Source organism: Rhea pennata, chromosome 10 (genome assembly GCF_028389875.1).
Source record: "Rhea pennata isolate bPtePen1 chromosome 10, bPtePen1.pri, whole genome shotgun sequence".
In the NCBI taxonomy this organism is placed as follows: Eukaryota; Metazoa; Chordata; class Aves; order Rheiformes; family Rheidae; genus Rhea; species Rhea pennata.
In genome coordinates, this window is record NC_084672.1 from 2,719,151 (window position 1) to 2,741,742 (window position 22,592).

The window sequence follows — 22,592 nt, forward strand, 5'->3', positions numbered from 1 at the left end:
AGGCGGCGGGGAGCGGAAGAGGCGCCCGAGGCGGGAGAGCTGCGCCCCGCGGGTCGCGGCGCACACGGCGGAGGCGCGGGCCGAGGCTGGGGCCGGGCCCCGGCCGGGGCGGCGGGAGAAGGCGGGACGGGTGCGGAAGGACACTGCTTAAAGCCGCGCGATCGCACCGCGTCCTTCCTTTTCCGGTCGGGGCTGCGGCGGGGACGGGAGGGAGCGTGAGAGGCTCCGCCGCCACCATGGTGAGGCGCGGCGCGGCCGCGGGGGGCGAGCGGGGCGCTGCAGTCGGCGGGCCGGGCCGGGCGGGTGGGTCGGCCGGCCGGCCATGTGCCGGGGTCGCTGGCAGCCAGGCCTGGCGGGCAGAGCCGGGCCGCCGGCGGGCCCCGGGCTCGAGGCGTGCGGCGCCGGCCGCCATTTTGGAGTGGGCAGCGCTGCGGCTGCCGCGTGGAGCCGGCGCGGGGAGGCTGCGGCCGGGGCCGGGGCCTCGCTCCGCCGCCCGCTGGAACTCGCTCTTCTCCTCTGTAGGGCGGGGTTCGGGCCCGCGTAGGCCCCTTGCTGGGCTCCATCGTTCTTTTTCCTCACAGCTTTCCTTTAAGCAAAATACACAAGATAGAATGCAGGCTTCTGAGGCAACATTGGGTTATTTTTTTTCTTTTCCCGTTCTTGTTAATCTGAAACAGACTTTAAAGGCCTTCACCTGGAACCAGATGGCAAAGGAACAACTCTTCTTGTTAACGTGATTCAGCTTGTGATCCTTCCTTTACCAAAACTGGGCTTGTTGCATGCTTGTGTGGCAGCCTCTGCCCTAACTTCAGGAGTCAGTGTCTTGCTAGTACCCAGTAATGGGTACATAGACAGTATGTATTACTGTTATTTGGTCAATTGTATAGCATAGATTAAATGTTTGAAATTAATTATGCCTTTTTAGTAGGAAAGGGAAGGAAGATATTTTGGTAATGCCATGAGCTACTAAAGGCAATCACCTTAGATGCTAAGGTGCTCCTTTTAGAAGGTTGCTGCTGAGCCCAGCAGGACATTTTGCAACATCTTATCAGCTTTTCTTGAAAGGAAGCTGGTATTTGCAGTTAACTTCTCCCTTTAGAAACCTTGAGACACTAGATACTGTTCAGAGGGTCCAGACTTCACAGAAACTTTACTGATACTAACTTAGCTTTCTTGTAGTCATTGTGAGCCTGCGCATTATATTATGACAAGTTGGTTGCAACACTTAAGATGTTAAATGTAATCTAAATAATAAGCCTGTAGTGAATAAACATTTCTTTAAGTGAATATTATTGCTATGATGATGTAATTTGCGTCTTATCCAGTGTTCAGTGACAGTTGCCTGCTGTCAGCATGCTGGCACTGTTGAATTGAAGACACTTCTATTCTGAGCAATATTTGATGCCTTTGAATGCTAACAGTTTGCTTAACTAATACTTAAGAATTTTTCTTTCTTCTTAAGGCTTGTGCTCGACCGTTAATATCCATCTACTCTGAAAAGGGAGAAGCATCAGGCAAAAATGTCACCTTGCCGGCTGTATTCAAGGCTCCTATTCGCCCTGATGTTGTGAACTTTGTTCATACTAATTTGCGCAAGAACAACAGGCAGCCTTATGCTGTCAGTGAACTTGCAGGTATGGTTTGCACATAAAACATACAGGAATAGTTGTATTAGTGGTTGGTTTTAATATAGATAGGCTAAAATACTAACAAAGTTGGAACTGAAATATAAGAAGCTATATTCAGTGGGACTTTGTATAGAAAGCAAGAAAACTTCTGATTTACAACGCTTTGCTGCCTTTTATAAGGTTTTGGAGGTTTCTGGGCTCTTATCAGAAATGTGTATTACTGAAAGTATTGTGGCACCTAGGTTCTCAAATAGAATTTACCTTCTTTGCAAGAAGAACCACAAAATGTCTGAAATTTAGCCTGTTGGGCTGAAAATCATGGTGCAAAGGTGCATGTTATGGTCATTGCTCTATGCTGACTACATGATGCTTTTATCTGAGCTGCTTGTCAAGAATAAACTTGTATAATTGAGCATTTGTTAGTTACTTCAAAAACTAGCAGCTGCAGATACCTACTTTCAGAGAAACTTGTGCAGCAATATGCATATTCAAGCTTATTTTTGAAGGTAATTCACATAACCATTTTAATCCAGTAGTAATAGCAGTACCAATTCAGGCCTCCAGACTGGGGATCAAGCTTAGCCATTGGTGTGTTACATTTAGGTCAGAATCAAGTATATTATCTTTGATATAGAAAAGAGTTCATTTACTTGATCAGGATTTGTTGTGCTGAAATGATGAAATTCCACTTCATTGGTCCGTGTTTCTGAACTGCATGATAACAGTGGAAGTTCTGATTGTTGGCCTTCAATTCTGCATTTCTATCACTAGCAAAAATTGTGCTGTTGACACACTCTGAATTAAAATCTTGCGTTTCAGGTCATCAGACCAGTGCTGAATCTTGGGGTACTGGGAGAGCTGTTGCTCGTATTCCTCGAGTAAGAGGTGGTGGAACTCATCGCTCTGGCCAAGGTGCCTTTGGAAATGTATCCTTTCATAGCTGCCATTTCAATCGGGTGTAAAGCTGAGTTCTTAAAGGAGAAAAATGGTATTTTAAGTATCTAAATGTGCAATGTAATTTTCTACTTCTTGAGGTGATGGCTATCGAGCAATTTGGACAACACAGATTTTAAGATGACTGTAATGTGATCAGTAGCTCCAGTATGCAAACACTGGAGAAGAGTTAATTGATTTCCACTGGAGGAATAGCGGATGTTGCAGATCTTAAGATGCATAGAGTCTTGCCATGATGTTGTAATTTGCGTCTTACTCTGTGCTCAGTGACAGTTGCCTGCTGTCAGCATACTGGTACAGATGATTGACGAGCAGTTAATGCTGAGCAAGTATTAAAGATTCAGACTGGAAAAAGTAGTTTGAGAAAGGTTATTCTTAACTGTAGATTCATAGATGTGTCGTGGAGGCCGCATGTTTGCCCCAACCAAGACTTGGCGACGCTGGCACCGTAGAGTGAATACAACTCAAAAACGTTATGCCATCTGTTCTGCTTTGGCAGCATCAGCTCTTCCAGCGCTGGTCATGTCTAAAGGTGGGAATTCCAGTGTGTTCATTCTCTCTGGAAATGTTTGCTTGCAGTTTTGCACTGCCTGAGCAGTATATGTGGTTACTTGAAATGTAACTAAATCTATAAAATATAACTCAGTTCTCATTTAGAGTTTAGCATGCAGTCCCATTCTTTAGTAGATGAGTATTTTTGTATACTGCTTAAGGAAAGTACTTTGAGGTTACATAGAGTTGGGTGTCAGGGGATCTTGCAGTGCTTTTGTGTCCATCACTGACATGAATCTTGTCTTGCAGTTCATGGTAACAAATCAAATTTTGAATCACAATGCAGTTCAGTTTGTAGAAGCCAAAATTTAGAACTAATCTTTACTCAGGTATAGCAAGTATTGTTTGAAGCAGGCCAGCAAAACTGCATTGAAACTTCAACTACTTTAATTACTATATCTCCATATTAGATACTGAATTTCATTTCCACTGTTCTTGATTTTTTTTAATTCATTTCTGAACACACACGACAATATCTTGCAATCTGTATGGCCAAGATCAATGGGTAACTTAGTGTATTGTAAAATTCTCATTAGGCCACCGCATCGAGGAGATTCCAGAACTTCCTCTGGTTGTTGAGGACAAAGTTGAGAGTTACAAGAAAACCAAGGAAGCTGTTCTTCTTCTTAAGAAGCTTAAAGCTTGGAATGACATCAAAAAGGTGAGCTGCTGCAAGTATATTCTCAACCCAGGTCATTAGACTTTGCCATTACTATTTTATGAATTCTAAGTAGTTCTGTTTTGATTTGATACCACTAAAAATTCATTGATAACAAAACACAAGAAACTGTATAAATCAGAGTTTAAGCCATCAAAGTAAATTCCTTAGTATGCTACTTTACTTTCTCGGCACTTTCTTCATTTCACTGTTGCTTAACAACAGTAGGCCAATTTTCTTAAGAATGATGAACTTTCACTGGTCCGTGTTTCAGATGATCAGTGATGACTGTGAAGTTCTGACTAGGTGGTTTTGTTGTGCCTTACTATAAGAATTTGGATTACTTAGACTACTTAAAGGTTTCATTTCTGTATAGGTTTATGCCTCCCAGCGTATGCGGGCTGGAAAGGGTAAAATGAGGAACCGTCGTCGCATCCAGCGCAGGGGACCGTGCATCATCTACAATGAAGACAATGGTATTATAAGAGCTTTCAGAAATATCCCAGGTAATTTTAAATTTGGGTTATATTTACTCCTACTATTGGAAGAATATGTCTAGAATGATGAGATTCCACTTCATTGGTCCGTGTTTCTGAAACACATGATTTTGTGGAAGTTCTGACTTCTCATTTAAATAATTGTCCTCTGATTTGGTGATGTTGAAGATGTTTGTCAAAATGACAAATGATTAAACTATATTTGGAGCATTAAAATGAGATTTTATCCTGGAAGAAGACTGATCATTTTGGGTGTGTGCATGTGTTTTGTTTGTGTGGGTTTAAGATTTTTTTTCCTTAATGTGTACGTAATTTTAACATAAAGCTAACAAATCTGTATCTGTTTCTGTGTACTTTCTGTTCAATTTATCTCTTACCGTCTGTGAATTTAATTACAAATCCAAGGAGGGTTTTTGTTGTTCTTTTTCCTACAGGAATTACTCTTCTTGATGTAAACAAGCTGAATCTGCTGAGACTTGCTCCAGGTGGTCATGTTGGGCGTTTCTGCATTTGGACTGAAAGTGCCTTCCGCAAGCTGGATGATCTATATGGCACCTGGCGCAAAGCTGCTACTCTGAAGAGTGACTATAAGTAAGCATAGCAAGCGTTTGATGCAGCTAAGTAGGTTAAAACATAAAACAAACTTGGAAAATTACCTGTTAGTGTCACAAATTCTTCTAAATTCCTATTTTAATATAATTAGCTATGTTTTCTTTTTATCATCCAACTTACTCTGTGAATGTTTGTTTCACAGCCTGCCAATGCATAAGATGACCAATACAGACCTTGGAAGAATCCTGAGAAGCCAGGAAATCCAGAAGGCGCTACGTGCTCCAAAGTAATAATTTTTATCTAACAAATGCCAAGTGCAATCTCGTTATTAATTGTCAAGTGCAAGACTTGAATGAGTGCAGAAATCTCAGTATTTCAAAAAATAATAGTAATAATAGCAGCAGCACTTCTGACTTCTCAATTTCTGGTGCATAAATAACAGGAGTTACAGTTCCCCTAAATCAAATTTTAGAGAAGGTTTTACAGACCTTGATGATTTGTGAAATTGTGTCACTTAGCTAGATCCTTGTGCGTTGGCTATGTTTTTTCTCTGGCCTTCTGACAACATCATGAAGCTTATTTAAAAAGTTAAACTTCTAAAGCTTAGTGAAGGGCTTAAATACAGTAAACAGCATTCATGGTATGCTAAAAATGTCTCTATTTATAGGAAAAAGATTCACCGTAGAGTCCTGAAGAAGAATCCACTGAAGAATCTGAGAATCATGATCAAGTTGAACCCATATGCCAAAACAATGCGACGCAACACCATTCTGCGCCATGCTCAAAATGTAAGAATGCAGGTAGTATAATCTAAAACATCAAAATCAATTCTATATGTGTGACTAATCTTATTTTTTTCTTTTCCAGCGCAAACTCAAAGAGGAGAAGAAAGCAAAGGCACAAGCAAAGTTTGCAGCATAAACACAGTGCAGTACTTCACCACTTAAGTTCAGAAAACTGTACTGTGGACTTAAAGCTAATAAATTCTATTGAAACAATTAAATGTTTTCATATCATTTTCGACACATGTTTTGTTGGAAGGAAAATGAAATTCAGCAGCCTTATGGAGTTGAAAAATAAAAGTAGCACGTTCACATTATTGTAAAACTGCAGTGTAGAAAATGGTACTTGAAAGTAGCCATCACATCAAAATTCTCTGATTATTTAATATAGGCTGTTTTATTTCTTAAAACAATGTTTGTTACTTGCCATCCCATGCACTTGAAATACCAGTACATTATTTCCTACAAGCAGTGCAGGAGAAAAAGGAGGAAAAGCTTTTTCACTTTGATTGATAATGATATGCTGTGAAATGATGATAACAATTTGTATAATTTGTTGTTAAGGTAGTAAAAAAAAAAAAAAAAAAAAGTAATGCAGAACTTCGCATTTAGGAAAAGCTAGAAGTATGTTATTTTGTAGATACAAACCATTTGCAGCTTTCATGGTCTCCTGGCATATTTAAATTTTTTAAATGAGAAAGCACCTTTGTAAGGATAGTATGGAAATACCCTGCAAACAATGTCTTGATTTTTTTTTTTTTTTTTTTTTTTTTTTTTTACTTACTAATCCAGTTATTATAAACTTTTCTGTGACTTCAGATACAAAATTTGCTTCCTGATTTTGCTCCATCTTGATCAGGTTTTAAAATGGAAAATTAAGAGTAAAAGGATAGTCCTGACAGAGAAGACGGAACTTCTTTAAATAGTATTGTCTGGATTTTAGATTTACTTTATGCCTGAATGTGCGTCATATTAGTGTTTCTTAAAATGTAAGTATTTTGATTCTGAAACCCATTTATGCAAATACATTTCCAGACAGATCTTTACCCAAGTGTGCCCAGGGTAGAAATAGGATTTTTTTTTTTGTTTATGAACAATATAATCCTGTGAGTTATAATATGTTTAATTTCAAAGGGTCAAGCACTGGCTCTGAATTTACAGGAAAATTCTTGCTTGAGAACTGTATAATGCAGGAAGCACTGATTATTAACAGTAAACTACAGTTGGCCACAAGGTGGCAGCTGGTAACTAGCAATGTGTTCCTAACCAACCCTTTCCTCTTCAGTTTCACAATGATTCTGTTCTAATAGTGGTTTGTTTTTTTTTTTTTTTTTTTTTTCTTCTGTGATACCAGAATAGGAAGAAAGATAGCAAGATATGAAACTACTGTTTCTGCAAGTTGCCTTCATTATAGCATTACTCTTTATAATGCAGCCAGCTTCAGTAGCAATTGGCCACCCGCTTTGCTAGCTTGCTACATAAATGTAAGAAAAGACCATCCTCATGCTCGGGTGTCATGCTAACTAGGAACAAATCGAATTGGGTTATAATGAATGATCACATGAATGCGTATAGAGTTGACTTTAAGAATTAGAAAATGATTAAAATGCCTGAAGCCAGAAGCAGGATGGCCCTTTTTTTATTAAATTTCCAAATGTAATAGTAGCTATCAGAACACAAAACTAACAGTAATTCTATGAGCACCTATTATAAAAAATAATCTTTTTTTTTCTATCTTTCACCATTTTGAAACAAAACTTTTCAATGGAGGAAAGGTTATGATATAGACTGCATCTTCCAGTTTCTATTAAGGCATTTTATGCAAGAACTCTGAGTTACAGTGGAGACTACAAAATATTTAAAGATAGCAAACACTGTATCAGTTTTATGAAAGCTCAAACATAGCTTGCATCTTATTTTAGAACAAGAAAGTTGATAGTTATGTTCAGTGTTGATACTCCATTTACTGCTAAAAAGTATTAATTCCTTTAATACTAGTACAGTAATAAGCTGACAAAGAAGTACTAGTAAAATGCTTTCATGTCTCTAGTCTTAAAGCTGAAGCTAATATCTGAGTCAAAGTATTTAGTTTTTACTGGTGGAGATTACTAAGCAAGTAAATCAAGTTCAGAGAGGAAATGAGATGTGATTTGCGATGTGCTCCCTTCTGTGTGCCTACTTTTTGCTGCTGCATCACTTCTGCCACATTCTAAAACCTTGCAGAAAGGTTTTACAGGCTCTGCTGCTAAATTGAGTGATCAGTGTAAGATTACTGACATCCTTTGAGGGAGAATCAATTATTTATAGAAGCAGATTATGTAAGAAATCTATATTTGAGAGAAAATGTTAGCAAGTTTTAAGTGTAGCTAAGAAAATTCTGTGTTATCCTAACTATTTTTTTTAACCTGCAGCTTGCATTCTATGCTGTCAGATGGAAACTGAAAGAGTGGACAGATTTCATTTGCTAATTACTCAGATATGCTTGGTCAGAAAAGCTGGACGGCTAAGCTACGTAGTCAAACTAATAATAATAGTTTGAAAGGAAGAAAAATTCATTCATTAATGTAACATTCTCAATTTGTTTACTGTGAAAGTTCAAATGGCATATGATGACTTCAGTAATTTTCCTACTTCTTATTCCTCGATATTTGTATTGATATACAATTGGGAAAATTAAAGGAAAATTAAATACAATTTCAGCAATTAGAGCAATTTGGAAGAAAGTCAGACTTGAACAGATTTTTTTTTTAATGGTACGTTAGTTTTTTTTTAATGTTAATAAAGGGATAGCCTTTCAACTGGCAAATGTTTTCTTATCAAAAGTTGGTGGTTTGCACATGAATTGTTCCTTTAAGTTATTATTTCACTTAACAAAACTTAGAGCAGCAACTTTATATCTTGAAAATGTAATAGTATGGATCTGTAAGGAAAATGTGTAAAGCAAGATACACCTTATTTTTTATTACGTTGGATAGTTTGCCAGATCTTTTCTTCTTTGAAATGAAATTTCAATCTTTTTCTTTTGGCAGAATTAACTGGCATAGGATTTAAGTGAAACCATTCCTAATCTGTTTCATGTCACAAGGACAAACCAGTAACCTGAATCACAAAGCGGTTTTAGCTATTCTGTATCACCTTTCTTTCCCTACTTTTCCTCTGCCCCTTTCCTTCAACTGGTATCCAAGGAACTATGACCTACTTCCTTTCTGATTTAAAATATTGTCAATTTTCCATCTATCTTGCATCTCAGAAAACTTTGTTTTTGCAGCAGTCTAGGCTAATTCTTAACACAGCAAGCTTTCTTCATGCTGAATAACTGATTTTGGAGAGGCTGAAAGGGCATGTAAGCCAGCAGTGATGCTATCTTTGGGTATTTCTCTGTGCTGCCACTTAAGTTCTGGTGGACAAACTCATGGAGACAGTATTTCTAGGTAGCCTTAGAAAGCTCAGTGTAAAAGCAACCTTCCTGTATTTTTCAGAGTCTGAATGTGTTTCACTTTTGCTATGATGCTGCTTAGAGTAACACTGGACTAGTAATAAACTGTCAGTGGAACATACAGCTTTGGAGAGTAAGGAAGAATGGAGAAAACTTGCTTTGTGGAAGAACATCTTTTACTTGTTTTTAAACATTCCTTTCACAGAGTATCTGGGGCTGGAGGGGACCTCTGGAGCTCATCTAGCAGCATCACCTGGAGCAAGCTGCCTATGACTGCACAGTCAGATTATGACCATCTCCATGGGTGGAGGCTCCACAATCTCTACAGGCAATCTGTTCTGGTGTTTTAAACACCCCTGTAGTGAAGAAGTGTTTCCTTCTGTTTGAGTGGAATTTCACGTGTCTGGGTTCTTGCCCCTTCTTTTCATTAGAATCTGTTGTGTGTGGTGGGATTGAGACAATTCAGCTGTCAACATGTTCGCCCTGCTCTGGAAATCAGTGAATACTCAACGTCTTGTGTGATGATCCTGGACAGACTTACCCTTCCGTAAGCTATCAAAATCGGCATTTGTAGTATCCGAAAATCTCAAGCTCTTGTATGGAAAATGGTGCTCTGCTTATTGTTAGCGCAGTCTGAAGACTAAAAAAAGGCTGCTCCAAAGCATCTTACTGCTGGAAATGGCAGTTTTCAAAGAGCTGCTGGAGGTGCAGCAGACTTCTGGCTCACGAGAAACCTCCCCTGACGCCCGTGCCAGTCACCTGAAAGCAGAGCCGCTAGGTAGCTGTGCGCCCAGCCACGGCCCTCTGTGAAGGGCCGGGGGCAGCCGCTGGCGCCGGCCCTCGCCTCAAATAAGGCCCTGAGCCCGCTCCCTCGGCAGCTCCGCGCTCTCAGCAGCCGGGCCCAGCCCAAGGAGGCCGCGGTACTGCCCCAGGTGAGCCCCGAGGCGGGGGGGAGCGCACCTTTCCGCGGAGGTGGCAGGTACCGGCAGCCGAGGGCGGGCGGGCGGCCGCAGCTCACGCCGCGCCTCCTCAGGCGCTGCAAATGGCGGCGCGGTGACGTCACGCGGAGGCTTCGCTCGTCCCCGGCTGCGGCGCTTCTGCCCGCACTCAAGATGGCGCTGCCCGCTTTCCACGTCCCCCTTTCCCGCCCGTGCGGTCACGTGGCCGCGCGGCCGGCGGGGCGGTGTCGCGGCGCAGCGCCCCGCGCCTGAGGAGAGGCCGCGGCGGCGGGGCCGGGGGCCGCGGCGGCGGGGCCGCGGCGGGTGCTGAGGCCGGTGCTGCCGCCAGGGGGCCGGGGCAGCTGGCGGCGGGCCCCGCGGAGGAGGATGCTGAGCCGCCTGCAGGAGCTGCGCAAGGAGGAGGAGACGCTGCTGCGGGTGAAGGCGGCGCTGCACGACCAGCTCACCCGCCTCAAGGTCGGCCCCGGCCGCCGCGGAGGGGGAGGCGCCGCGGCGGCCTGAGGCGGTACCGCCTCTGGGCTTTCCTTTCCTTTTCTTTTCTTTTTTTCTTTTTTTTTTTGATATATTTTGCTGTTTGTTGTTGTCTTGTGATTTTTTTAGGGGGACGTTTAAGGAGCTGACCGGTGAAACGGCAGCAGTCCGCTGCGTGGCAGCGGCCTCGAGCGCTTTGACTCGTCCCCTGCGCTCTTGCGCCGTCCCGACGGGCAGCCCGTACCCGCCGTGGCCGCGGCTTCCTGCCCGCGGCGGTGCCGAGGCGGGCGCAGCCCCGCAGCCGGCCTCGGCGGGCGCGGCCCTGCCTCGTGCTGGGGTCCTCGCCTGTGAGCTCGGGCGGGCTGGAGCGCGTTGAAACTTCTCCTGAAAGCTTTGCTGTTACTGCCGTTGATCGTGCGAAAGCATCTAGCTTCGAAGTCTAAAACTCTTAAGAAATAACTACCGCAAAAATTTTTGTGTTCCCTTATTTCCAGGTGGAAGAGCTGGCACTGCAGTCTATGATTAGGTCCAGAGAGGAGAACGTAACAGTATCTTCATCAACAGTTGCAGAGGAGACTCAAAAAGTAAGGAAAGAAAGAGACTCGTTTTAACCCGTAATGCTGTATAGCAGCATGAACGACAGGGAAAGGAGCATTTTATTGATTTATTTCTTTGAGTGGCTGTAAGAGTTTGTATGGATGGTTTCCATTTAGAGATCTTAAATTTAATTTGTTTTTGCTTCTCATCAATTGAAAACTTCAGGCTACGAAATCTGCCCAGTTTGTTGCTGTTTTATGTTTCAATTTAAGCTGAACCCGAAGAGATTTCACCTTATATTTACCCTCTCTGAAAGCAGCATGTTGTTTCCAGGAGAATTGGGGAATACCTGCTTTATATTTGCATAGTTTTAAGCTGCACTTTATGGAGTTTCTTAGGCATTGTGTCTAATACTCTTATATATGACATGCTGTTTTAGTCAACTGATCATATAAGATGGAAATGCAAATACTATCTGAACTTCATACTAATTATATGTGATCAGCTTGAGTTAGTTGAAACTCTTCTATGTAGAACTGATGCCTATCACATTGGGCTCTTGTAGTCAACAGGTTTAGTGTCAAGATCTCTAAAAGACTGCTGTGCCTATTCAGTTTTAATAGTGATTTGTAAAACACTGTTCCTGATAACCGGTAAGTAAGTTAAACAAACACTCTTCTTATAACAGACTCTAGGGCAGATGGATAACGAGGATGCTATCAATCAAACTGAATTACATCTAAGTCTTCAAGATCATGAAGAGGAGGAGGAGGAGGAGGAAGAGGAGGAGGAATCAGATTCTTGAAAAATAATCAGAGATGGCGATCTTGATTTTTAATGTAGACTCAGGAATTTCTTCTTCGTTCATATAAGATCTGCCAGCAGATTTTTCTTTTTGTCCTGTGTATGAACTGTATGCTATGTAAGATTTTTGGAGGGTTCTAGGGAAGTTACACTTGAAGACATGAATGTCACAAGCTTGGCAGATCTTGATTTATATGTTAAAAGAATGAAAACTTGCTGCACAAATATGTAGCATAATCTTTTTTGCATTCAAAAATCTAATGTGTAGCTTACATCTTTATCTAGATCAAGAAACTGTTAAACAAGTCAGACTAATTTGACACATGCACTAAAAGCAATAACTTGTCTGTTCTTATTGCTGAAAAATAAAACTAGTTCTCAGTGACTGGTTGCTGAACCAATGATTATATAAATAACCTCATCTGCATAAACTGAGAATTTTAAGAATTGGCAATGAGAAAAGATTTGACCAAGATTGCTTCCATGCTTTCAGCTAATGTATTCTCGGTTATATGGAAAAACTAAACGTACGTTCCCTGTAAATGTGATGATAAGAGATGTAGGTGCATTGAGAGAAGCATCTATTGCACTCTAGGCTCTCACTGTTAATTTTGAGCACAATAGCAAGGTAGCCTCTCTTTGTACCCACTGGTGCTGTTCTTAAGTACTGTCAGTCTGATTGTAACAGTGAAGTATTTTCTACTTCTTGCTCTTTCAGAGGAGTAGCCAATTAGCCTTTTTATTGTTCCCAGATTGTATGGTAAGAATTAGTTCACAACATATTACTCGTAATAAGGAATTAATGTTCTTTAATTAGTTTTATTTTCTTTTTCCCCTCACAGTAACTCCATAGGTCAAAGTAAGTCCATCTTCTACTTTCAAGTTATCTTCAAGAAGGAATATAAGGCATTTAACAACTTATAAGATGGAAAAGTGACGTGAAGTTCCTTCCACAGTTTCTTTAATGGTACAGTAACAAGTCAGTGCTGCTCTTAGTGATAGGCAGTATGTTCTTTCTCCTAATGGAATGCAGATACCATGTGGCACAGCTAGTTATTTTATCAATTCTTAAAGAGCTGTTTGGAAGCACAGAAAACCAAACTGTGTTAAGCTGATTAAAAACAAACAATAAAAGTATTATGCTAACTAATTTAGCCATTTTGTCAAGCTGTCTTACTAAGAAAATATTCAGAGATGTATCCAGGGTTGTTCATTATACAACTAGTGTATAAAGATGCTGATGCTATCTCAGTTTGACATTAGTAGCTCAGAGAAAATAAAGGTAAACTTCAGAAGCATACTTAAGAGTCAGAAAAGAGCTTGGAAAAGTATCTGGTGTCCTGTGTGCGGTCAAATAAATTCCTGCTACTGCTTGAGGAGAGCCTGTTTATTTGGCTTGTAGCTATAGAAACTAAATGCTAGAATGTAAATACAGCATTATCCTGTACAGAAGACTAATTACCTTGTAAGGAGGCTGGATGTCCTTATGAAGGAGCTTAGAACTTGAGTACAGAACACTTAGCAAAGCCTTCCTAAGATGTGCAAGGGAACAACAAAAAGTCTGAGCAGAGAAAACTATAGCTTGGATCGTCAAATAATTTTCTTTAGAAGTGTGTGCGTGAACAGTTGGTTTTGCAAGGTCTCAATAGCTGATCTTTCCTCCTTTGCTTGTTACAGTGCTCAGTATAGTTGTGGCACTGCACATGTGTCACTCCATGTGTCTCTTGTCTTTAAACAGGGGCGCTTGTCTTCCTGTCTTTTGCTTTTGGGGAAATGGCATTTTGGAAGGGTTACTCTGGGGTTTCACCTACAAAGGTCAATTCGAACCTTTGAAACGTTGTTTGTCCCTGCATGCTACAGTGTAGTTTTTCACAGATACACTTTATATCCTTGCTCCCTACTACCTTTCATGGAAAAGGCCATTGCTTGCTTTTGAATTCAGACGTACAAGTTCTGGCAAACTAGCTTGCATGTTGCAATAAAGTATGTTTCCTGTTGTCCTACTTTACTGTACTTTTAGAGTTCAAATTATTGCTGTATGTGGAGCAAACATAAGTAAAATGGGATTTCATATCAAAACTTGCTTTTCGCATGCTGTTTCTTTTACCAAAAAAGTGAAAAGGTACTATATAGTGTGTAAGTGTGTGTGTAAGTGTAATTTACATCTACAATGTAGGACTGATTTTAAATTAGTGTAGCCTTGTCACTAGTATCAAGGGCCAAATTCAAGTCAGAACAACACAAAGGTGATCTTAAAAGTGTTTGTTGATAAACAATCTCCTACTGTTGATGGGTTGAGCTCTCTGAGAGTTGATGCTGTTGTCTAAGTGGAAGATAGGTTCATAGCTAGAATGATTTGGATGCCGTTTGGAAAGAATGATCTAACCCGCCTCTGAAATCAATCTTTCAGAGAGCTAAGCTTTTTATAGTGTTGCTCAGTACCCATTAAGAGAACAAGGACATGCAGATGTACCAAACCTCTCTCCCTGTTGTTTTACAGCAATAGCTTTCAGCTTGTGGAAAGTTGTGTGGGTGGTAGATGCTGAAGCCAACCAAGAGAAGTGATACTAGCAGAACAAGGGGATGGGGAAGCAGCAAAGGCCAAAGCATTTACAGTTTAGCACCATCACTCTCCATTTGACACCAGCACGGAAGTTGGCCTCCCCACAGCAGCTTGGATCCCAATGTTCCTGCCCTTCTGTGCACTATTTGTCACTTTCCATTTCATCTTTGTAATGGGAAGCATTTTGTAACGGGAAACATTTTGTTAATCTAGTAAATTAGGCTTTAATAGCATGAGAAAACATGTACAGTTTCTGCCTGAAAGGGAAAACAAATACCGAGTAGCTTGTGATTGTCCTACTTGATGAATAAGGATTTATATAAACCTATAATATACATATGTAATTTTGGACTTAGAAATGATGATACTGCATGTTTACTGCAAAAATATACAGGAAAAAGTATGTAATGCAGTAACAGTTTAGTATCAAGGCCATGACTGATTTTATCTAACTTGATTTTGAATCAAAAAAACTTCACAAAATTACTTGATAATATATTTATTAAGAGAATCCATTGCTAAACATCTGAGAGAATAAAACAATATAGGATTTTAATCCACTTTAGACACTAGACACATAGTTTTCATGACTCTTTAGGTTAAAAGGAAGTAAATTGACTGGATCTTTGTCTTGGTTTTATAGGACATTTTAAAGAACTAACTTTTAAAAATCAATTAGAAAGACATACATCACTAAACAATCCTAAGTATGATGATACATTTTTTAAAAATAAATATAGAAATATGAACAAGTCTACAATTAGAATAGTGCCCTGTATTTTCTGAGAAACACAGAGCTCTTGCCTTCTTTACTTGGAAAGAGATTGCTAAACAACAGCAAAATTGGAACCATTAGGCCCGACTTTCAGATACAGTTTGGCAGCAGCAAAAGCATGCTTGACAGATACAGTCTTTGAGGGTCTCTAACCCTTTTCGCCTGGGAGATTAGATAAGCATGACTGAAGTACCACAATTTACAAAGAATCTTGATAAAGTTCAAACAAACCAGGGTAAGTACCACCAGTGATGTTTTCATTAAGAAAGAATATCCATAATCACTTAAAATCAGCAAGCACTGTAACTTAAACATTTCACATTTTGGTCAGTAAACAAGTGAATGTAATCCAATACAATACCAATTAGTTTATGACAAATTTTAAAACAGTTTGGCACATGCTAAAGACATTCTTCCTTAAGAGGTGAAATACATGTTTGAACAGGTACAAGCTTAGGAAATAGGACCAAAATAGCGTTGTTCTTAACAGATGTACAGTACAAGATTTGCTCTTCCATATTCAGACTCCAGCAGCATGCGTGGGTGTACTTGGTTGGTTAAGGCCTATAGTTGAACAGAGCCATCCTGCAAAATCCACCTCCTCCGCTTCAGATCTCTTAATAAAAGCATGAATCTAAGCAGAGAAAAAGAATATATTAAATAAAAAATGAAGAACTTCATAATCAGTAAATTAATTATTGAGTAACATGAATTAATACTAATCTAGTTTAAGTAAACATGTGGTTTGCCAATTAATATACCCAGCCTGAACCGACGAGTTATTTCAGTAGCCAATATGAAATGTACATATTGCAAAATATTCCAGAGGAACTCCTCCTACATAATGCCTATTACAGAATACTTACACCACAAAGTGCAATGAGGATGTGACTCAGATATCGAAGATAGTACTGTAAAATGTATGCCTGTGCTTTCACACACACACAGTAGGGTTTTTTTGAGAAAGAAATACTCCAATTGCATTTTCAACCCTGCTGTAAAGTAATAATCGGGGCAGGGAAAAGCTTAATTTTCTGCAGTAGATATCCTCACATCCACCTTAAGGCCATCAAAAGGTCCACAGAAACCAACTACATAAATCTTTCATTTTTTCCTATGTGAAATCCTGTCTGTGCTGCCTAGTAGTTCAACAGAATTTGTAAGATGAAGTTGGAGGAGGAGGGAGGGAAGGGGAAAAAAGTAAATTTTGCATTTCCCCAAAAGAGTAGATAAAAGTAGGTTGACTTAACTAGTCTGTAAAGCATGCAATTCTGTTCTCTCTTCCTCTTAAAAATAATCTATATACTGCATTACCAACCACTAAACTGAAGTATGAAATCATTCCTTTGGTAATCAATTTAGTGTGCTAGGTCATAACAGTCACTGTAATTATCAAATAAGAGGCTGCAAAAACACGAGCTTTTTGGTCACTAAATATTTACTCCTGTCACAGTTTCTCTCTAGACTGCTGCAAAATAACCGAGTGGCTGCTTTAACAGAGCCGCCAGGGATTACCGCACCAGCGGGAAACTGGCCATGGCTCTTCCTTTTGCCCTTCTTCCTCTTCTGGGCTCCTTTGCTGTCTGTGTTCCAAGGTGTGTAAAAGCCTCGGCCCCCTTGGTCCCCTTCAAACTGTTTGAATTGTTCATACATGGGTCCGCGAACTACACCCGAGGCCGCACACACTGATCCTAATCTTCGCTGTCTCAATTTCCTTGCTCAGATCAGCTGAGAAACCCAACCTGCATGCAAGTACTTAACTCAAACGGAGAGAGGAGCTTTCACTTACCATCAGTTGCTTCAAATCAGCTCTCTCAGCAGGATTTTTAATTAAACTAAGAAAACAGAAAAAGTTAAACAAGTTACATCTTAGTATCTTTTAACATAAGGAGTAATATAAGATCATCCTGGTGTATCATTTGGTTCCTGAGAAGACAGCACTTCAGATGAAAGTAGTAAGTAACATAGCACCTATGAAACACAGGTTCATAGGCAGTTCCCCTCTGTTGTATTTACACATGCAGTTAAGTATGCAATCCTGACTTGTCTGATATTGTTTGACAGGCAAAGGAATGAGTGTCCAGAGCCCTGTTTAAATCAAAACTCAACAATATGAATCATTTTACCCCTCAAGTTTCTTTCATCCAAGTCTATTCAAGCTAAGTTATCAACTAGGTCTGTTGTGTTACTGTTCTTTTTCTTTTGGAAAAAGTATCTAGTTTGTAGCAAGTAAAATAACTTTCAACATGTAATGAACTACCTTGCATAGCACTAAATATACACATTCAATGAGCACTGAATATACAAGTTCAGTGCAGTTTAGGTTTTAATGTTATCCAGGGGCAGTGGAAGCATTCACATTCTGTATCACGGAAATGCAATTGGAAGAATGTAAAGTAAGTACACGCAGACGGAAGAATGCAATAGAGATGTTAATGCAGTGAAGCACTGGGGCAGGAAGAAGCATCTGGATCCTGCAAGACTTCTGCACTGTTTGGAATGCCTCCTGCAGAATGATGTTTTGAAATGTTACTCATGCCAGTAAGTATGATCCTTGCTTTGCATGACCAGAGTCTATATAAGCACTGTTGCTTCTTTGTGGTAGAGAAAATATTAATCTGAGATACATTTGCCCATAGTTACATCTAGAACTAGAGATCATATTTTGAGAGGAGCATCTCTCAGCTTTGGGGTTCTCTTCGTATGCATGTGCTGTCAAGCTGGTACCTGCAAAATGAGCTTTAGGACACATTAACAGTTGGAGAAGGAGGATTGAGCTAACTGAAGTAACTTCAGTTAGTTACATTTGTCATGGCCTACAAAGCAACCAGAGTCCCTGCTTTTCAAGTTACTGACACAGCAAGCTAGCATGGCTTACTCCAAGTACGTCCCTTTGGAATTCAGCAGTAGAGAAAATACTCACCATTTGTTAACAAAATCTTGAAATTCAGAACCAAAGACACCATTGGGCAGTTTTGGAGGCGGCTGAAAACAACAACAAAAAAAAAAAAAAAAAAAAAAATCAGTGTCTAAGGCAGAATGAATACATGATGCTACACAATCTACCTGAGGATCTACCAACTGTGTCTTACTCTAGGTAAAGCTGTAAAGCTGAATAACGCAGTTCTAACACTGCCCATGCCTTCTTTCAAAGCTGAACTCCCCCCAAAATACCAAAGCAGACTTCAGTATTCATGCCTATGAAAAAAAAGGACGCACTGTCACATGATAAAAGTGTTGAATTTTACTAACAACTAATTTTGGTCGACTTTCACAGCTGCTGGATTTTTAGGTGCATCAGTAGTAACTGGCCCAGAGACCATTAGTACAGTCAGCTTCCCCCCACATTCCTCCTTCACACAAACAGATGTTTGCCACTGGAACACTTAATGACTTTTGTCCACAACAGATGTACAGACGTGCCTGCGTGCAAGACAAACTTCTGTCCACAACTCTGAGCTCCCAGAGAAACAAAACTCCCTGGGGGCTTAGGGGATGTGCTGGCAATTCCAGGTACAGTATGATCTAGCCACAACAGATGCCTGTCTAACCCAGTAATTAAAAATAGAAACAGTGCTTACTACTGCTTGGGTGAGTGAGATTCACTGTGCTTCTGCTTTGAGGGAAGCTGTAGTCCAGCAGATTGGTTTCCTAAGTGGGGCTGTCTCTAGCATTATTCTTCAAAACACTCAAAATTCTTTTGCTGTAATCATTACCAAACACTCCTGACTATTAATAAGCATTAGTAAAACATACCCATCACCTACCATGCTGACTAAAGCCCCCAGTTCCTTTTACTCACTTATTTGTCTGTATGGCACCTAGGATGCCTTATCTTAGATTGTAAAGGCTTCGGGGATAGTGTTTTTATAGCGCTCAATACAACCAGATCCTGTTACATTTTTTGGGCCCTTAACTCCTACCACATATAAAAAGAACGAATTGTAATGCAAAACTGTGATCAAGCATATAGAAAGGTATGCTCGCATTGTCTTCCACGAGGAAAAGTATTTATATTAAACTCTTCGCAGCAAACTGCTATAAAAAAAAATATTACATCTACAGTATTAGAAATTGTACCTGAAGGGGGTTATCACTGTCTCACAGAGCCGTCTAAAGGAGGCACAGAGCAGCCTACAATAGTTAGCTTTGTGGTATGCAGTCCCTTTACTACCAATCTCCTGTTGAGGAAGGGACGATGCCCTGAACATCATTAGTTCCATAATCCTTTTAATCTAAACATTCTGTCCCAGGGAAGTAGTTTGCTCAAGTTTTGAATTCAGAAAGACTTCTTATAAAAAGAGAAGAGCTATTATACAAACCTGCATGTTATTACTTTGTTCTCCATGGCTGTAGCAGATGATGTTGGAGATTAGTTGCTCTATAGCATCGGTAGCTGAATGTAATTTTTGACAAATTCTCAACTACTGCATCTCAGCTTAAACTGAGTCACTACAAGATCAGGGCAAAAGTGTCTTAATCCAAAGCTAACTCTATTCTAAGAGCAAGTGCTGAGGGTCCAGCACAGGGCTATGAAGATGATCAGAGGGCTGGAGCACCCGCCCTATGAGGAACAGCTGCGAGAGCTGGGCCTCTTCAGCCTGAGGAAGAGAAGACTGGGGGGTGGGGGGGTAGAAATCTTATCAATGTGTACAAGTACCTGAAGGGAGGGTGTCAAGGGGAAGGGGACAAACTCTCCTCAGTTGTCCCATGGGACAGGACAAGAGGCAATGGGCAGAAATTGAAGCACAGGAAGTTCCGCCTGAACGTGAGGGGGAATTTCTTCACTGAAAGTGTGACGGAGCACTGGACCAGGTTGCCCAGAGAGGCTGTGGAGTCTCCTTCTCTGGAGATATTCAAGGCCTGCCTGGATGCAACCATGTCTACCATGCTCTAGGTGACCCTGCTGCTGAGCAGGGAGGTTGGACTAGATGATCTCCAGAGGTCCCTTCCAACCTTACTGATTCTATGGTTCTATGATTCTATGATATTAAGACAGCAGTGTATGTACTGCAGCATGAAGAACAGGTAAAAACTAGTCTTCTTCAGAGAACTAGGCACCAGCGACAATTTTTAACTAAGTTATTAAAAAGTACATTTAATGTATTTATCTGGAATAATTAATTCATCCAGCTTTTAAATGACAGCTAACATGACAATGCAAATGATAATTTTTGGAAGTGCAGAAGCACTGGCATCATCCAAGCTTCAGCAGCATTTGTGAAAACACCGAAAACAGAGTTACCAATTCTAAAGTACATATCTCTACTAACTAGCCTTACAGTTTAGTTATTTGGAAGATACAGGTATTACTAATGAAGTTATTCATAAGACTAAAGAAAGAAAAGAACAGTTTTATATATGCTTGACAGTACCAGTTCTCCTATCAGGTTGCACAATCCAGGTTGGAAAACCCATAAGTGTGCTTAAAGACTTAAAGGATGGAAGGGAATGAACTTCCCAGGCGTAACTGAAAAAAATCAAGTCAACACACTCATAACAAGCATATACTTGGTTCTGCAGTATTAAAAGATAAAATCTGGCTTATTGTAACACTTACCTACTTCCTCTCAAACTCTGGACTGATTTAGAAGTGAATTAATACAAGTGCAAATAGTTGGTTACCTCATTGACGATGTAATCAAGAAGTTCAAATATTGCCATTGGGGGTCTGCTGTCTGGTCCATAGGCTGAAAAGAAATTACATGAACACACAAAATGTTACTCTCCTCCTGTGCTACAGGAGTCCTAAGAAGCTAACAGTCATATACTTGCTTATTATAAGGTGGATTTGCTGGACAGCCAATAGAAGGTTTATAGGAAAGAAGTGGAACAGCAACAGAGCACTGCTCTCATGCAAGGAGAGACTATTCTTTCAAATCTGATCCAAACCATTAGCTTCACTAGAAATCTTCCCACCACATTTTAATAAGCATTGCATCTTAAGGAGAGGAACTACACCAACAAAATTTATCTTAATGGTGCTCATGAACAACTTCGTTATTTACAAAAGGATCTCTGGTCTCTGATTTTCAAACTCAATACAGCTCCTCATAGCGAGATTGAGCCAGGTGCCTGAAGCACTCCTGAATTTTTCCAGAGTTTAAAGCCAGACTATGCAGATCAACAATCAGGTAAGTAAAAACTCTGTGCAGACAGAGGGGGATTAGAAAAGAATCAAACAGATTTTATATCTTACGTCCAGAAACATCAGCTTAGTTTCAAATGTCTTTAGACACTGCAGAGGTGCTTTAGTGGTACAGATGCAAAGCTACTCAATGAGGCTCAATAAGGCTTGTACCAGCTTTATTTTTCTAGTTTTTACACGCCTCCCATGTTGTAACTTACAGCTCACTGGTCGACCAGGTGTTCTTTGCCTCGGTGAGGTCTCAGTGACTGGAGAATCTCCCTCTACTGGACAGCCAAACATTAACTCAAGCTCCTTAGAGTCCGGAGGAGGAATTGGGTATCTGCCAATAGCCATTTCTACCAGGGACAATCCCATGCTCCAGATATCCGACTGCACCGAATAATGAGTTCCCTGTAGTCTTTCCGGCTACAGAGAAAGAAAAAAAGGGGGGGGGGCAGGAGGAAATGATAAAGTACTGTAACAAGAAAGTCAAATAAAAATCACATTCAGCAATAGCCTAGAAAGAGTGAAAGATAAAAGCCAAACTTGTTAGTATGACAGGATCCAGTCAGTATCTTATCTCTTTCTTTACAGCTCTCACGTGGAATTCCAGAATTTCCATGAACACTTCAAATAATCTCTGCAAATAAGTTTTGAGTTTTGTTTTGTTTTGTTTTTTTAGGATGATGCTATCATATTGCTATTTCTTTTTTCATCTAGTATCGAAATGTTGCAACTATTAATAGTGACATGATGATAAAAGAACAAAAAAGGATGGGCAGCTAAAGATTCACCTCTTTCCCTGAGAAGCTGCTCTTGTTTTTTTTTTTTGAGACAGAGAGAGAAGGTGGCTGTATTGATCCTTTATGAATCCAAAAGCGACTGTGTGCTTTAACAATAATCTTGTTGTTTGTGACGCTTCTAGGTTGATACCATTCAGACGATTCCCTAGAGCAGGAATACATTTATGCAAGGACAATTACATGCATTCACAGCTTTAGTTTTAGATCCACATTAAAATAATTTAAGTAAATCTTTAAGCTCTATAATCCATTGAAGTGATAATAAAATGTAACATAAAAATTTAATGAAAAAGTATTATGAAGTGCAGAGTTTTCCCAGAGATATTTGAGAAATATAAGGTAGGAAGATAGACACATGTTTTGCCCAGCTTAACAGCCACTTGTACATTATGGGTATTAGATTTTTATTGGGAAACCCACCCCAAAAAAGGATAAGAGGGACAAGTTAAATTCAAGATAGACTGTATACATATGCCAATCTAAGCATTATG

At 40.2% G+C, this 22,592-nt stretch overlaps 3 protein-coding genes and 5 non-coding genes across 8 annotated transcripts in view; 7 read left to right on the top strand and 1 right to left on the bottom strand.

Annotated features, from left to right (window-relative positions):
• Positions 1-52: 52 nt before the first annotated feature.
• RPL4 (ribosomal protein L4) lies at positions 53-5,844 on the top strand. The gene is made up of 10 exons (XM_062583952.1): positions 53-239; positions 1,463-1,634; positions 2,448-2,554; positions 2,976-3,114; positions 3,671-3,795; positions 4,169-4,298; positions 4,724-4,880; positions 5,044-5,127; positions 5,509-5,629; positions 5,709-5,844. The coding sequence occupies exons 1-10, from the start codon at positions 237-239 to the stop codon at positions 5,760-5,762; spliced, it is 1,092 nt and encodes a 363-aa protein (XP_062439936.1). The 5' UTR covers positions 53-236; the 3' UTR covers positions 5,763-5,844.
• Positions 1,294-1,394, top strand: LOC134144947 (small nucleolar RNA SNORD16). Its single transcript, XR_009959528.1, has one exon. It is a non-coding gene; the product is annotated as a small nucleolar RNA SNORD16 (small nucleolar RNA).
• Positions 2,298-2,369, top strand: LOC134144952 (small nucleolar RNA SNORD18). The gene has a single exon (XR_009959533.1). It is a non-coding gene; the product is annotated as a small nucleolar RNA SNORD18 (small nucleolar RNA).
• LOC134144946 (small nucleolar RNA SNORD16) lies at positions 2,811-2,910 on the top strand. The gene has a single exon (XR_009959527.1). It is a non-coding gene; the product is annotated as a small nucleolar RNA SNORD16 (small nucleolar RNA).
• Positions 4,032-4,098, top strand: LOC134144945 (small nucleolar RNA SNORD18). Its single transcript, XR_009959526.1, has one exon. It is a non-coding gene; the product is annotated as a small nucleolar RNA SNORD18 (small nucleolar RNA).
• On the top strand, positions 4,348-4,418 carry LOC134144953 (small nucleolar RNA SNORD18). Its single transcript, XR_009959534.1, has one exon. It is a non-coding gene; the product is annotated as a small nucleolar RNA SNORD18 (small nucleolar RNA).
• A 4,439-nt stretch (positions 5,845-10,283) lies between the features above and the next one.
• Positions 10,284-13,909, top strand: SNAPC5 (small nuclear RNA activating complex polypeptide 5). The gene is made up of 3 exons (XM_062583619.1): positions 10,284-10,474; positions 10,984-11,073; positions 11,715-13,909. Exons 1-3 carry the CDS (start codon positions 10,385-10,387, stop codon positions 11,829-11,831), a joined length of 297 nt encoding a protein of 98 aa, XP_062439603.1. The 5' UTR covers positions 10,284-10,384; the 3' UTR covers positions 11,832-13,909.
• Positions 13,910-14,876: 967 nt separating this feature from the next.
• MAP2K1 (mitogen-activated protein kinase kinase 1) overlaps positions 14,877-22,592 on the bottom strand; it is a 42,664-nt gene continuing 34,948 nt past the window's right edge. Inside the window, exons 7-11 of the mRNA XM_062583856.1 lie at positions 21,517-21,724; positions 20,794-20,858; positions 18,092-18,153; positions 16,958-17,003; positions 14,877-15,802 (exon numbers count right to left, since the gene is read on the bottom strand). Coding sequence (XP_062439840.1) covers positions 15,689-15,802; positions 16,958-17,003; positions 18,092-18,153; positions 20,794-20,858; positions 21,517-21,724 — 495 coding nt within the window. The 3' untranslated portion in view covers positions 14,877-15,688. The remainder of the gene's footprint in view (positions 15,803-16,957; positions 17,004-18,091; positions 18,154-20,793; positions 20,859-21,516; positions 21,725-22,592) is intronic.

What these genes read in the sequence shown, in the direction of transcription:
- RPL4 (XM_062583952.1), top strand. An exon ending in GCCAAGGTGCCTTTGGAAAT is followed by an intron (nt 2,555 to 2,975) that starts GTATCCTTTCAT and finishes GTAGATTCATAG; the next exon opens with ATGTGTCGTGGAGGCCGCAT. An exon ending in AGCTTTCAGAAATATCCCAG is followed by an intron (nt 4,299 to 4,723) that starts GTAATTTTAAAT and finishes TTTTTCCTACAG; the next exon opens with GAATTACTCTTCTTGATGTA.
- SNAPC5 (XM_062583619.1), top strand. Translation starts at nt 10,385, where the DNA reads ATGCTGAGCCGCCTGCAGGAGCTGCGCAAGGAGGAGGAGACGCTGCTG. An exon ending in ACCAGCTCACCCGCCTCAAG is followed by an intron (nt 10,475 to 10,983) that starts GTCGGCCCCGGC and finishes CCTTATTTCCAG; the next exon opens with GTGGAAGAGCTGGCACTGCA. An exon ending in TTGCAGAGGAGACTCAAAAA is followed by an intron (nt 11,074 to 11,714) that starts GTAAGGAAAGAA and finishes TTCTTATAACAG; the next exon opens with ACTCTAGGGCAGATGGATAA.